Source organism: Myxocyprinus asiaticus, chromosome 33 (genome assembly GCF_019703515.2).
Source record: "Myxocyprinus asiaticus isolate MX2 ecotype Aquarium Trade chromosome 33, UBuf_Myxa_2, whole genome shotgun sequence".
Lineage (NCBI taxonomy): Eukaryota > Metazoa > Chordata > Actinopteri > Cypriniformes > Catostomidae > Myxocyprinus > Myxocyprinus asiaticus.
Genome location: NC_059376.1, coordinates 40,865,052 through 40,880,840, shown reverse-complemented (window position 1 = coordinate 40,880,840; position 15,789 = coordinate 40,865,052). Strand labels below are relative to the sequence as shown.

The window sequence follows — 15,789 nt, the reverse complement described above, 5'->3', positions numbered from 1 at the left end:
ATGTCTTGAGATGTTGCTTCAATATATCCACATAATTTTCTTTCCTCATGATTCCATCTATTTTGTGAAGTGCACCAGTCCCTCCTGCAGCAAAGCACCCCCACAACATGATGCTGCCACCCCCATGCTTCACGGTTGGGATGGTGTTCTTCGGCTTGCAAGCCTCACCCTTTTTCCTCCAAACATAACGATGGCAATTATGGCCAAAAAGTCCAATTTTCTTTCATCAGACCAGAGGACATTTCTCCAAAAAGTAAGATCTTTGTCCCCATGTGCACTTGCAAACTGTAGTCTGGCTTTTTTATGGCGGTTTTGGAGTATTGGCTTCTTCCTTGAGCAGCCTTTCAGGTTATGTCAATATAGGACTCGTTTTACTGTGGATATAGATACTTGTCTACCTGTTTTCATCCAGCATCTTCACAAGGTCCTTTGCTGTTGTTCTGGGATTGATTTGCACTTTTCACACCAAACTATGTTCATCTCTGAGAGACAGAATGTGTCTCCTTCCTGAGTGGTATGATGGCTGCGTGGTCCCATGGAGTTTATACTTGCGTACTATTGTTTGTACAGATGAATGTGGTACCTTCAAACGTTTGGAAATTGCTCCCAAGGATGAAGCAGACAATTCTGAGGTCTTGGCTGATTTCTTTTGGTTTTCCCAAGATGTCAAGCAAAGAGGCACTGAGTTTGAAGGTAGGCCTTAAAATTGACTCCAATTAGCCTATCATAAGCTAATTGCCTAAAGGCTTGACATTATTTTCTGGAATTTTCAAAGCTGCTTAAAGGCACAGTTAACTTGGTGTATGTAAACTTCTGACCCACTGGAATTGTGATATAGTCAATTAAAAGTGAAACAATCTGTAAGTAAACAATTGTTGGAAAAATTACTCGTGTCATGCACAAAGTAGATGTCCTAAACAACTTGCCAAAACTATAGTTTTCTAATATATAATCTGTGGAGTGGCTAAAAAATGAGTTTTAATTACTTCAACCTAAGTGTATGTAAACTTCTGACTTCAACTGTACATACTAGTTTAACTTTGATCAGATTCTCTGTAGGTCAGGCAGTGGGTTGATTATGAACCTGAATCTATTTGACCTCTGACCTTTAGGACACGCGTCTGTTCCTTGAATTCTTCGTCTTCGTCCGAATCAGCGTCAGGAAGCTGGTAGATCCGGATACCATGCTCACTGATCTCATCCAAAATCTGCATAAAAGAAAAGAGATGTCACAAATCTATGAAATCATAAACCTTCTGGGTTCGATCCAGCTGAATTGTTTTTGAATTGCTCTTTTAAGATTAAAATGCACATTGCAACAAATCTTAATTGTAATTTTCATGATTCTCTTTTTTAATTACAACAGAAGTGTGTAATTTTTGGGATGTTAAAACACTTTGCTAGTAGCGCAGACATTGCGTACTTCACCTTTAACAAACTTGTGATAATTTTAAATAACTGTTTTTTTATAATATTTTCTAATGAGAAAAATTAGAAGGATTATAGGAAATAACTGGGACAACAAGGCAAACTGGATTGGGACACAACTCTTACCATATTCAAATCCATGAGCACCAATTCTCAATGTGTCTAGCATATTTCTGTGCAGCTTTCATGGTAAATTTACTAGACGGATAAAAGTTAACCAGATAAAATTGCGAGTATCATTTATTGAGTCATCTTTCCTGCCTCTCGTGTCACTCTGTGAACTCTACAAGTCAGCTAATTAAATCATTTTAACTTGAATCAATATTTCCATTTCCAACTCAAAACAACATGTCAATTTATTTCTTTATTTGTCAAGTAGTCATATAGTAAGCACGATAACGAACAGTCAGGCGTAGTGACTCGCCTCAATCCGGGTGGCGGAGGATGAATCTCAGTTGCCTCCATGTCTGAGACCGTCAATCCGCACATCTTATCACATGGCTTGTTGAGCGCATTACCGCGGAGACCTAGCACGTGTGGAGGCTTCATGCTATTCTCCGCGGCATCCACGCACAACTCACCACACGCCCCACTGAGAGTGAGAACCACATTATGGCGACCACGAGGAGGTTAACCCAACGTGACTCTACCCACCCTAGCAACCATGCCATTTGGTTGCTTAGGAAGCCTGAATGGAGTCACTCAACACGCCCTGGATTCGAACTCACGACTCCAGGTGTGGTAGTCAGCGTCTTTACTTGCTGAGCTACCCAGGCCACCCCAAAATACAGTTTTTAAATGATAAATGTTATTTGTTGAAGCAAAAAGTTATCCAATCCAACTAGGCCTGTTTGAAAAAGTATTTGCCCCCTTAGTTACTAAATCCCCAAATCTATGAAACTGCATTCATAATGGGGTTCAGCTGGACTAGACACACCCATGCCTGATTACTGCCAGTCCTGTTCAATCAAATCAACACCTAAATAGAAATTTTTCAGCAGCATGAAGTTGACTAAAAGGTCTCACCCAGTAGCACACTATGCCAAGGTCGAAAGAAATTCCAGAAATTATGAGAAAAAAAGGTGATTGAAATACATCAGTCTGGGAAGGGTTAAAAAGCTATTTCAAAGGCCCTGGGACTCCAAAGAACCACAGTGAGAGCCATTATCTCCAAATGGAGAGAACTTGGCATAGTAGTGAACCTTCCCAGAATTCGCCGACCTTCCAAAATTGCTCCAAGAGCACAGCGATGATTCATCCAGGAAGTCACAAAAAAGCCAAGGACAACATCCAAAGAACTGCAGGCCTCTCTCACATCAATAAAGGTCACTGTTCATGACTCCACTATCAGAAAGACACTGGCCAAAAATTCCACCCATGGAAGAGTGGTGAGGCGAAAACTGTTAACGCTGCTAACACAGAAGAACATTAAGGCTTGTCTGATTTTTGCCAAAACATACCTTGATGATCCTCAAACCTTTTGGGAGAATGTTCTGTGGACTGAAGAGTTGAAAGTGGAACTGTTTGGAAGACGGGTCCCGTTACATCTGGTGTAAATCAAACACAGAATTCCACAAAAAGAACATCATACCTAGAGTCAAGCATGGTGGTGGTAGTGTGATGGTGTGGGGACGCTTTGCTGCTTCAGGGCGACTTGCAATAATTGAGGGAAACATGAATTCTGCTCTCTACCAGAAAATCCTAAAGGAGAACATCCGGTCATCAGTCCATGAGTTGAATCTCAAGCGCAACTGGATTATGTAGCAAGACAATCATCCAAAGCATAGGAGTAAGTCCACCTCTGATTGGCTCATAAGAAGCTAAATTAAAGTTTTGGAGTGGTTTAGTGCACCCGATTGAGATGCTGTGGCATCCCTTAAACAGGCAGTTTATGCTCGAAAACCCACCAATATGGCTGAACTAAAGCAGTTCTGCAAAGAAGAGCGTGTCAAAATTCCACCACAGCGTTGTGGAAGACCTCCAGTTATCGGAAGCGTTTGGTTGCAGTTGTTGTTGCTAAAGGTGGCACAACCAGCTATAAGTTTAAGGGGGCAGTTAGTTTTTCACATAGGTGATATAGGTGTTAGATAAATGTTTTGCTTCAATAATAACAAAAAAAAAAAAACTTTCAAATATATATATATATATATATATATATATATATATATATATATTTATTTTTTTTTTTTTTGAAAACTGCATTTTGTGTTTACTCAGGTTGCCTTTTTTTGTAGATAAATACAAAAAATAGAAGAAATCAGGAAGGGGGCAAATACTTTTTCACAGCACTGTAATTGCCCCCTTGGACTTGCTCATAGAAAAAAATATCCTGTTTTATCCCTTTTATTTAAATACTTCAATTTAATCCATTCCTTAACATAAATTCTAAATTTGAATATTTAGAATATATTTAAAAAATATAACCCGCTCCTACACACAAAATTAAATTAAAATCAAATAATTTAGCGTTTAACTAGGCTTAGAATTTGATATTAAAAACTATATCAGATATTATAAATAATAATAAAAAATAAAAATAAAAATAAAAACTGAACTATTCATTACTGGGACAGTTTTGTGCCCCCATATTTTGAAATTTAGAGGAATGTTTGTCACTTTTGATGGTATTTTTGCCTCAAGCCCCCCTTAATTTCTGACCCTGTCCTGTACTAAGCTGTATATTGTACAGTCAGATGGACCGACTGACTGTAGATTATCCCTTACCTATTGATGCCAGGGGAAGCACAGTTCAATGCCAAACTAACATAAAATCAAACTCCATCAAAAACAGCCTTAGATAAATCTACAATTTATAATGTCAGTGCTGTTCCATAAGCAGTTTTAATTTGTAAGCCTGAAATTTGGCAGGATTTTCTTCTAAAACATTGGAAACTAAATCTGGTCTATTTCTTGCACTTGTAACTGGGTCAATCTAAAGTTCTCAGCACATTGTCAAACGGGAACGCTCTCAAAGGATTATGAGGAAGCCAAGAAGTCTTTGATGATGAAAATCGTATGAAACATGTTATGTAAACGAACAGAGAACTTCTGGGTCCACATAAACAGCACAGTAGCTCAGTGAGTTTGGTGCTAATCAGCAGGAGAAGAAGCCAGATGACAGATATGGTTGGCAGAAACTTGGAGATGTAAACAGATCTGGGACAGACAACTGAAAACGTTAACCCAGTTACCCCGATGACCTTCTAGATTTTCAAAAAAATCTCCCTATAAACACAAAACTGAACATGTGCAAACTGCACTATATGGCCAAACGTCAGTGGACAACTGAACGCTACACCCAAATGTGCTTGTTGAACATTTAATTTCAAAATCACTGGCATTAAAGGGTCAGGAAACACCTACACACCTACACATTATTGGCTCCTCTTGAAATTAACTTGCAACGTTAACGCCTCTCATCCACCCTAGAATGGCATTTTCCTCTGCCAAAAAGGGTTACGATTAGTGTGGATGTGGCTTAAAGCTCAGTCGACAGCATTTGTGGCATAATGTTGCTTACCACAAAAAAGAAAATTGGCTTTTTCAAATCTTTCCACACTGTACTAGGTCCTATCTTCCAAAATGAAGGTTAGACTTTGTTCTGAGTTAAAACTACATAAAAAAAAATTCACTTCAAATGCACCTGTGGCGGATCAGACATGAGGATTTATTTTTCTAACTTCAAAGCTGTTATTCTAAGAAGCACATTCACAATGCCATGATGTAACTGCGGTCAGAAACGCCACCAGCAGCCTCTTCCTGACATTCCAAGTGCTTTCATGTAATCTCAGCGGGGACGGTGTTTCAATGGGACAGAAGCTCCTGAGTCGCTGGTCTTTACAGAAACCCCCTCCTGTTATGATTAGTCGTGTTTTTATAGCGAGGAACCACGGCAAAACGGCAGCGGGTATTGTTTGTGGGGGTGTCATTGTTGCGTGTTCGGAGTCCAAATAAACATACCGCAGACGGGCCCAGTGGGGTGCGTTACCGCTGACATGGTTATTGTGATCAAACTAAATCAGGAGCTGCGGAACAAATGCTTGAAAAAAAAAAATTGAAAGCCAGAGGGAACGCACAAGATTTCTAAGGGTCTGTCTTCCCCAGTCGTGCCAAATTTGGGGTGTGGACACATAAAGATATTTAAATTTTGGATGACTTGACCTCCAAGTGGGAAAATTAACACATTGCTTCACACTGAACAAAGAAAACTGTACACAGTCATACACTGATAACAGCTGATATTTCACAGCATACAGAAAAACATATTAGCGTAGATTAAAATCATTAGCTTTCCTGTCTTTCTTCCAGCCTGAATGTGTTTGGATTGGCAGCACATACACATGGTTGCTAGAGGCACCAGGCAAATCTGTCCTGAAACAATGGCACAGGAGTTTCTCCAAGGGTTGTACTGCAAAGGGAAGTGACTTTCACATATAATGCTTGTAATTTGTTTTTCATAGGATGCATTATGGGTCGTGACCATGTGTTTGCAGAGCAAGACTATGTGTGGATTTGAGTGAATGAAGCTTGTGTGAGCTGGATGTTAGAATCGATTAAGCAGCAGATGCCTCAAAGAAGTTGCAACAATCTGGTTCAAGAAGTAAAATGTATATTCATTTCATCCAAGATAAGAACAGACCTACCGTGAGTTTCGAGGTTGTTAATTGATGGTAAATGCTTCTGTTGAAGCCGTTAGTCTGTGTTATTTCAAATACATTTTTATAAAAATCATGTTTTAATAGTGGTATTCCTGGTGAAGAACTACACTAGCCATGATCCTGAAGAGAAAAATCCACCAATCAGAAAATCGGGTGAACAAAGCACGCCAAAAGAGCTCAGCAGCAACCGCTCACTTCCACGATGCACTGTGAATGATACAATCAAGTCGGTTTTTCTACACTCTCAAATTAGTTACATACTTGCACATATATGAATGTTTTGCAATTAAATTGAAATATATTGTTTCTATACTTGTAATTAAAAGCTTTAAATCAATAGTTTTATACATTTCCATCGTTTTTAATTCAATTATGTCATTTGTAATGCTTCATGGGATTGTAGTTCAATCCCTCATTAAAGACGTTAAGTACACCGTCTTGAGGCATGTTTTTGAGAAAATGGACAAAACTGGAAGGATTTTTGGAAGATTAGTTGCGATTAAAGTTTGTTTTCATTGCACTTTAATATATTGAAATTTCTTTTTTATATATAGAATCACAGTTGTAAGCCTTAGTGCATATTATATATGTAACTGTTGTGCCTTAAAAGTGTTTTTTTTTATTTTATTTTTTTACTTATTTTCATTTTAGAAGAAAGAAAAGTATGAATAGTGGTCTGAGAATTATATACATTATTTAATGTATGTGTATACTGTTTATCTTGTCTTGCTGTATTTTATTTGTGATACTGTTTGTGATGTATTACATAAAAAGTAGAGACTTTTGTCTTTTGTCCAATTTTCAAATACGTTTTGTTTTAAATTAAAGTTTGTAATGTTGTGATTAACCTCGGAGCTGGCTGGATTGGTTCATTTTAAAAAATTACTTCTTTTTGTTTTATCCAGATGGAAAAAATGAATGAGTAAATTACTTCAGTAACAAAGACGTAATGGCAAAGTTTACAAGCAATATAATGGCAAGCAGTGCATTAGCTGTTCTTCAGAAAAAAAAAATGACAAAAACTGGAAACCTACTTATGGTTTCTTCACCCATCTGTGAGCACTAGATGCCAAGAAACATCTCTAAATGATTCACTTTTAATAACAGAGTTAAAAATGACAGGCTGCAGGCTAGTTGTAATATGTTATGTTTGTACAACTAAAGAGGTGCCACAAGGCTCTATACTAGGGCCAATAATGTTTTGTTACTTGCACAAAAATAAGAGACACAGACTGGTTGGCAGGCACTATATTTAAATGCATAACATGTGAAAATAAGTTAAATATTGTTTTCTTGCTACAGACCAATTATTATTAGATTACACTTCAGGAGGCAAAACAGTAGTTTCACACACGTGAATAAGCAACCATAACCTTACCACTCCCTATGGTCTTGAGATGGTTTAACACAGTCACTGCTTTAGAGAACACAATCTTAACACAAAAACATTCTGTTGAACTGGCAGATCATGTGGTTTGGAGTTGACTAGCTGACCCAGGATGCCATAATTAGGCCTCATGTTCTGTTAGGCTATTTTAATAGCTCGTAAAACATACGCAAAGAATATTAACACAAGTTAAGCTTAATTGACAGCATTTGTGGTATAATGTTGATTACAACAAAAGTACATTTTGACTCTTCCTCTTTTGTTTAAAAAAAAAAGCAAAAATGTGTTACAGTGAGGCACTTACAATGGAAGTGAATAGGGCCAATCTTTTCAAAAGTATAGTCACAAGGCAAACATTATGTGTTAACTTGATTTTATAGTATTAAATATCACTTATCCTAACCTTTTCTCTGCAAAGTTATATCCAATTTTACAACTTTGTTGTTGTGACGGCATAACGACATACAGTAAACCCTAAAACAACCTTAAATTATGACAAACAACTATACAGCTCAAATAATACACTATAGGTTTAACATAAGAATTAATGTAAGTGCTTTCATAAAATTATAAGCTTCACATTTCTGCTTTTAAACCCTCCGAAAATTGGCCCCATTCTCTTCCATTGTAAGTGTCTCACTGTAACCTAACCTTTTGTTTTTTTAAAGGAGGGACAAGTCAAAATTAATTTTTGATCTTAACCCAGAATATTCCTTTAACATTAGAGTATCAGGTTTATAATTCATGACTTTTCTTAATCTTCTTAGAACTGATTTTAAACACAATTTTAACTTGAATTTAAATCGTCCTCCATGAATAAATGTTACATTATTTCTGTTTGGAGTCTCAGAGAACCCAGATTTAAAACATTCATGCAACTAATTTTTACATGCCAAGATTATCTGACTCACATAGACCCTAAACAAAAACAACTTTACATTTCTGCATGAAAGTCACTTTCTGAAAAGTGCATGCCTACTTTGATGAAGCTTCGATTAAGTCAGAGACATATTAAAAGAAAGGAAAATAAGAGGTTAATTTCGAGATTACTATTGTTATTTATACAAACATCACTTGGGTCTCTGAGAACCAACTCAGGGTGCTTTCACACTGGCAGTTTAGTTCGAAACACAGCACGGTTTTGCATGAAATATTGGTAATGTGAAATCTGTCATGCGGACCGGGGAGCGCACCGCGGTACCGAACCCGAGACTACCTGTAGGAGGTGGTCTGAGTTCGGTTGCAATGGAACTGTAGCGTGATTCGCGTGAATGTGAAAGCAACTCGGACTCGGGTGCGCACTCGTTCAGGAAGTAAAGTAACCTGCGCATGCGTTTTAGCCGATGATGACATCTATCTATCTATTTTACACCTTATAAATACTATATATATATACTATTATAGGTTATAAATATAGGGTATAATAGGAGATGACAGTGGCAATAACTTCACCTTGAAAGCCCCCCTCAATCTCAACAGAACATGTCAAAGTTAATGAAAACTTGTTTATGAAATCCCTAAAAGCAAGCAATCAAAAATGACATCACTGTTGTGTCATAAACACTGTAAAATCCACTATTCGACAGTAAAGCGTGGCAAATTCAAACCCTGTGAAGGTCTTAACTGTGCTCTCTTGTCTCTGGATTAGACCAGTGGCTGCAGCTTGTGAAGGTCATTCATTCACATAAAAAACACCCAGGGGTGTTGTGTAAGTCCAAAAGAAACTCAACAGGACAGACCAATTACTCTGCACTGTGTGTGTGTGCTTGTATTAGGACTAATGTTAATCTGGCGTCTCAGAAACAGCAGGATGCGAGGAGACACTCACACTAGCAAATTCCAGTCAGGGATGAGTGTGTGTGAAGAGTGTGTGTGTGTGTGTGTGTGTGTGTGTGTGTGTGTGTGTATGTTTAGGCCTTCAACAAACAGCTTGTGTTAGATGCAACAATTAAAGTATGACATATTGGATAAGAAATGGCAGAATTGGATTAATACTCCTGGCAAAGAAATTTCTAGCATCATTGACTCTCTCATGTTGTTTAAAACCCATCTTCTATGGAAAACACATAAGGAATAGAACAAAATGTAACTCTATACTTGCTGAAAATAATCCCCTCTGCCGTACTGTACTTCTCAAATCTCATTCGAGCATGCACATTTTCAACCGTTGCTGTCGGGACGTGTCATGCCAGGTTTATGAAGTCAATGAAATTAAACTCCACTGGTTCTCACGTGTGTTCAAATTTCCCGCTTCACGGCTTTTGAAGACTTGGAACAATTCGCATAAGATGAATGGACTAAGTTTATGACACTGTTATAGTACTTTTTGACCTTTTTTGGAGCTTGACAGCACCAGACAGCAATATATTTTTATTGTATGAAAAAAAAAAACAGCTCTAACATTTTTCAGAAGTTTTTTCTTTTCAATCAAATTTCATAAACTTCCACAGCTGAAATTGTTAATTTAGTTAATACTTTTTTTTTTGTTGAGGAAAGATAAACATAAATGATAATGAAAGCCAAAATATTAAATGCCATTGATCAATATTTACTAAGTAACCCACTGTTTTGTGGAAACGAGTCAAAATGGCAATTTTCGCCTATGATTTGAGCAAAACAACAGGTCCAAAAAAGAACCTTAGAAAGGTGTCAGTGACATCATTTTGTTTTTAAACAGAGATAGGCAGGTCTATTTCTAAAAAAAAAATTTTTAATGGCCGATGTAGATATCCAGAGAGCAGGGTGGCCGATACGTCGATACAATGCTGATATATCACACAATTTAATACAGTAAATAACATAAATATAAATTTGCTAAAAAATGAATAAACTCTTAATTAGCACTATATTTACTCAATTCACATCACTTTAAATTATAATAATAATATAAAATAATATTGGATATTAAATGAGAGATAGCAGTTTCTTCTGATTTCTGTTTAGTCATCAAATTTTAGTCATTTATTTGCACAAATTGTTAAAATATTAGGAAGAAGAAAATAACAGTACACACAGTAGTCCAGCAACCATGGATGGCATGTCCATGTTAGCAATCGCATTTTCTCAACAAAAAAATAAATAAAATAAAAAATAAAGAAAATTAAAAAATATACCGAATCAAACCAATTGCACATACAGTGCATAGTGAATATGACATTTACTCATAGCACATGTAAAGCGCTTTTACTTTGAAGTTGCTCTCACACGCTCGTGAGGATCCAGCGTGAGCAGCAATCTCCTGATAGTTTAAATGGCCTAGATCACCTGCTTGAATTGTCATGGAGTGACCATCATGATTTGTGAATCAGAGGAACTTTTCATCCTGATTCTAGCTGATAGAATAAGTGCATCAGAGGAAGATATTAGATGAGCGCTCGACGGGAAGAAAACACTGGATTTTCATGAGGTTCATGAATGCCATCTGTATAAACGAGATATCTGCATATTTGCAAATGATATATAATACAAGTTTTATTGATATTTGCCTTTTATCATTAGAAAAGTTACAGGGAACTGTTGAGGAGAGGCTGTTAGAATACATGCTTTAGAGGTAAATAAATGAGCGTTCCACAGGATGCTGGATCTGCTGAAGTTGTGTGAGGTTGGTTTATTACATCTGTTTAAACGAGATATCTGCATATTTGCAGACAGTATATGATATTTGTTTTACTGATATTTGCCTTTTAATCATTAGACAAGACAGTTAAAAGTTGCAGAGAACTGTTGAGGAGAGAGAGGGAGAATGAAACAGGCGAGCACTTTAACATTATGAGCTCAAATGCGTCTGTCGCGGCTCTGATATGCGGACCGTTTAAATGGCACTGTGTTGCACACCAGTCTATTATTGTAGTAACATGATGGCACATAAAAACAAAAAAACCATGACTGGTCATTAACATGTCTCAGTCACTTCACATACAAGCAGGCGATTCTCAGCGCCCTCAAGAAACAAATCGGCCAAGGGGAAAATGTATTGGCCAATGCCGATAATTAAACAAATTCAGAATACCGGCCGATTTATCAGCCTCAGCAATATATCGGTCGACCACTAATAAAATGTTAAAGGTTCTACACTTTTAATTGGTTAATTTTTGCTCAAGTTTTCAGTTGACTTGTGCTTTTTTGTTTAAAACACAAACTGCACATGCAAACTGGCTGCTGAAGTGTTAAATGAAGGTCCAGCTGGGGTCACAGAAAGCATATGGGACCTGTGCTGGATACTTTGTTTCATATGGCCTGCATGAGCTGCAATTCCAGGATGCAATTATTCTGACTGAGCACATAAATAAATAGCCACAACACATTCCACAAGGCTGGAATGTGGACACGGACACAACCAAAGCCTTGAGATATTTGCCATTTTAACCTCTGTATTTAAAGATAAGATTATAACCACATTAGATGACAGTAATATGAGGACTCTGTCATGAAAAGAAAGGGATCTCACTGGTTTATCACTCCACTCCAGCAAATGTGAGTTTCCTTCACCATACTGCAAACAACACATTTCAACATCAAAGCCCTGAGATTAGACAATGACGAGATGGCTGCAGAATCATAAACACATTTTTAAAAACAACAAGGTTGGCAACCACACCATTTTACATGAATAGAACCCACTTTGGTGCTTTCGTAAAATTCTCCCATTGAGCCAAACGAAAGGACAAAGAGAGGAAAGGTTTGACGGTTTGGACGCTGAAACATGACCGTGATGGGGATCGCAACATGGCAAACATCAACAATAACATTCAAATTCAAATAAACGCAACAATGCAACCAAGTAAGCGCACCTAAAATGCGCTGCACTTATCTGGCCTGTGGGAATCTAATGGAATTGTTCTGTGAGAATAAACTTCCCAGATTAATGTCGGTTTGGACACAAAGGGTTTCCTTCTCAAAGAGATTTGCTTCACATAGTTATCAATATAAGGGTGTTTCTTCAACTACAGGCCCTGTTGTGAACTAGACAATAAAGTCTTTTAAAACATACTTTTCAAACACTCATTAGTTTATTAAATTTTTCTACTAACAATGATTGTGATTACATGCACACAAATACACTACCAAAAATCAGCTAATTAAAAAGAATGTCAATGCAAGAAAATCATGTTTAAATCATCAGTTATTCTGTTTTTGACATCAAAACGTAAACAGTCATGCACACATTGGAAAGGCTGGCAGAAGTGTTTACAAGCAACACAAAATCAGGGTAATGGGCAAAAAAAATCGATGTCGATCGTTTTTTGCTTAAATTGTTTATGACTTTTCTCAATAAAGGAAAACCCTTCAAGACATTTACATAACACATGCTGTCAGCTTATTAAGCATCAATGGTGTAAGATTGTGCATGTAAACACTCAAATCTCCAACAATCGATAAACGTGTCACAGGAGAGTTTTTGGAAACGTCATGAACAAATGTTCCACTACATCTCAAATTATGCATGTGATCGCTTTGTGTGATGGAAATGACATTTTAAACATTTTTGGAATAAAATGACCAACTCCATTGTCTTGCGAAAGCTAATTTCAAAGCTAACATAATTTTATGTATCCCAAAACACTCAATTAAATAATATTTTAACACTTTTTGCAAAATTTGACATTATTACAGCTCATTTGAAAATGACAAACAGTAAAAAGGTTCTGTTCAAAATTGACACTTTTGTCTCCTTGGTAACCAAGTACACCAATTTTGTATTAATTCATTAGTAACTAGCAATTAATTTGATTAATTTATTAGTTTTTGTAGAAAATGTGTTTGTTGTGATGGAAATGATGCCACAGCTTTAATTTGTGCATAAATTGCTATAAATCATTTTCGCACAGTGCATACTGAAATAATTTATGCTTAAGATGTTCAGAGTTTTTAAAATGTACTAATTCATTTTTCTTTTTGGAAGAATTTGTGCATTTTTTAATATCTAATGTCTGGGACAAATGTAAAACAATACAATCTATGGGTGTTTCTTCAACTTAAAACTAACAGATTTGAACTTTTTTTTTTCTTTTTGTTGAATGAAGGTCACAATAAAACTGACTTTGAAACTTTTTATCATGTCCCAGTCTTACCAGACCCAGACTTTCAATATTAAACAATGAATATCCATTATAAAAGTACAAATAATTACATGTTTTAAACTATGATAATCTGAAGAGAGTGAAATAAACCTTAAAAAAGCATTAAAAAAAATTATATCAAAATACTTGCTGTGAAAAAATAATTGAAACACACCAAACAATTTTGACCCGAATAAGTTTTTTTTAGTTTTTTTAAGTTAGTGAACTTGTTAACCAAGTGGACAAAAGTGTTGTAGAAGAGCATGCTTGAGATGAAATGAGAAAAAATCTAAAAAAAGGAAAAATCAATTGCAAGCCGATTTTTATTGTTATTGCATGTCATTTTCAAACAAGCTGCAGTTTTGCAGGGCAAAAAATATTATTTAATTGTGTATATTTAGGATACACAAAATTTTAGCTATGAAATTAGACATAGTAGTAGACCATTTTATTTTAAAAATGATAAAAATGTAAATTTCATCACTGTAATTTCCTCCACAGAATTCTATTAAACACAATACAGAATTTGAGATATGCAGGAAATGACACTGTGCTGGGATTTTCATAACTTTCAGAAACAAGGCCAAAAATGACATTAAATCTAATGTGACGCATATACAGTACATACACTGTTCAACATTGTGAGTAAAAAAATGTAACTAGTGAGAGTGTAAAAAATCTTTTAATGAGATTCCACTTTCTAGAAGTTCACAGGGCTGAAAGTGCCTGAAGGTGAAGAAACACCCATATATCATCCTAAAACAGGAAGTAAGGGCTACCCAGACGTCCCTTGAGCACTTTATAAGTTCCAGGACTTTACAACCTGACTGAGGGAAGCGGGCACTCAGGGTCCCAGCCTCTGATAAGGCCCCTGCACACCTTAGACCCGGTTCTTCCCGCCAATCGCTCTGACACATTGCAGGAAGAGCATATTGTTCTACACAAGCTGCTTCCCGCTTTCATGATGGTGTTCCAAGCAAGAAAGATGGCCAGGAGAGCACGTCTCGCGAGAGAGAGAGTGAAGCTATCACGCTGAGAAAGTAGAGGGTGAAAATGTAAGATATATATCAAAAAGGCCGCAAGGACACAATGGGTCGTTTGTCATTCTTACGGCAGGGGCGTCATTATTTTGGAAACCATTGCCGGCATGGTGACATCATCGCCGTGAGGGAGCGGGAAAGACTAAATTGCTGACTTGCACTTCTACAGAATTCAGAATTGATGAGTGGGAGCTTCCTCACTGTACCTGGGCCAAGTTGAAAAGGAGATAGAGGACATATCCAAGGGTGTGTTATTTATTTTCCTGATCATTCTTTTCATGATTCAACCACTTCTAGGGGTACCAAAGTTTAAAGGGATAGTTCACCCAAAAATGAAAACATGAATGTTGCTTTAAACCCGTATGACTTGCTTTCTATTGTGGAACACAAAAGGTGAATTTATAAAAAGTCTTTAAAGGGTTTATTCGCCATAATGCAAGAGAACAATGAATCCAGTCTGTCAAGCATGAAAAGGACAAAACACAACAAAAAAACCACCATAAAAACACATTTAAGTAATCGACAGTGTATATCGCAATATGCAAATAGCCATGTGTCCAGCGTGGGCTTATCTATCAGTGGGCAGGGCTTCATATGAGCACATTTATGAAACATGGACCTGTTTTTATGGCATTAAAAAGTTTTTGCCGGCCGCCCAAGCAACTTCAATGACTTTCCTATCGCATTTGGTGCTTCGTCAGCGCTTAATATGCTTCTCATCTGCCGCAAGTATCTGCGTTTCATGTGAGCGTCGTTTGCGCTATCTCAGGAGTACGCAAGTGCACGCGAGTCTAGCAGGCTTCCTGATACAGGAGAGCGCAGATGGAATCACGTGCGCTACTTAATAATTTTTGACCCAGGAAAAACCTTGAGAAAAACATCTCCACAGAACGGGACGACTCCCAAGCAAGTCAAGGAAATGAAGAGGAGCTTTTTATTAAAACAGGTGCGACATCTGTGGTGTAGGTTCACAAAACCCAACACAGCAGAAAAACATAATATGCAAATTGTGTCGCACGACGATAATCACTCGTAATAAATTTGTTTCAACTCAAAATTAAGTAAGCAAAAAAATATTATGAATGCCAAAATATACGCTCCGCATTAATTTGGTTATTTTTATCACGAAGTGTTTATATTTATTTAATATTTATTTTCTGTGAGAAGTGTTAACATAATTTTGGATGTTTTCTGCAAGTGTTTATTTTCGTTGGATT

The 15,789-nt window shown here is 36.8% G+C and overlaps 1 protein-coding gene across 2 annotated transcripts in view; it reads right to left on the bottom strand.

The window, feature by feature from the left end:
* The window catches only part of zgc:63587 (uncharacterized protein LOC393431 homolog), a 43,884-nt gene that overhangs the window by 7,592 nt on the left and 20,503 nt on the right, over positions 1-15,789 (bottom strand). For both annotated transcript variants that reach the window (XM_051668298.1, XM_051668299.1), the window contains exon 8: positions 1,107-1,208. In XM_051668298.1, coding sequence (XP_051524258.1) covers positions 1,107-1,208 — 102 coding nt within the window. The remainder of the gene's footprint in view (positions 1-1,106; positions 1,209-15,789) is intronic.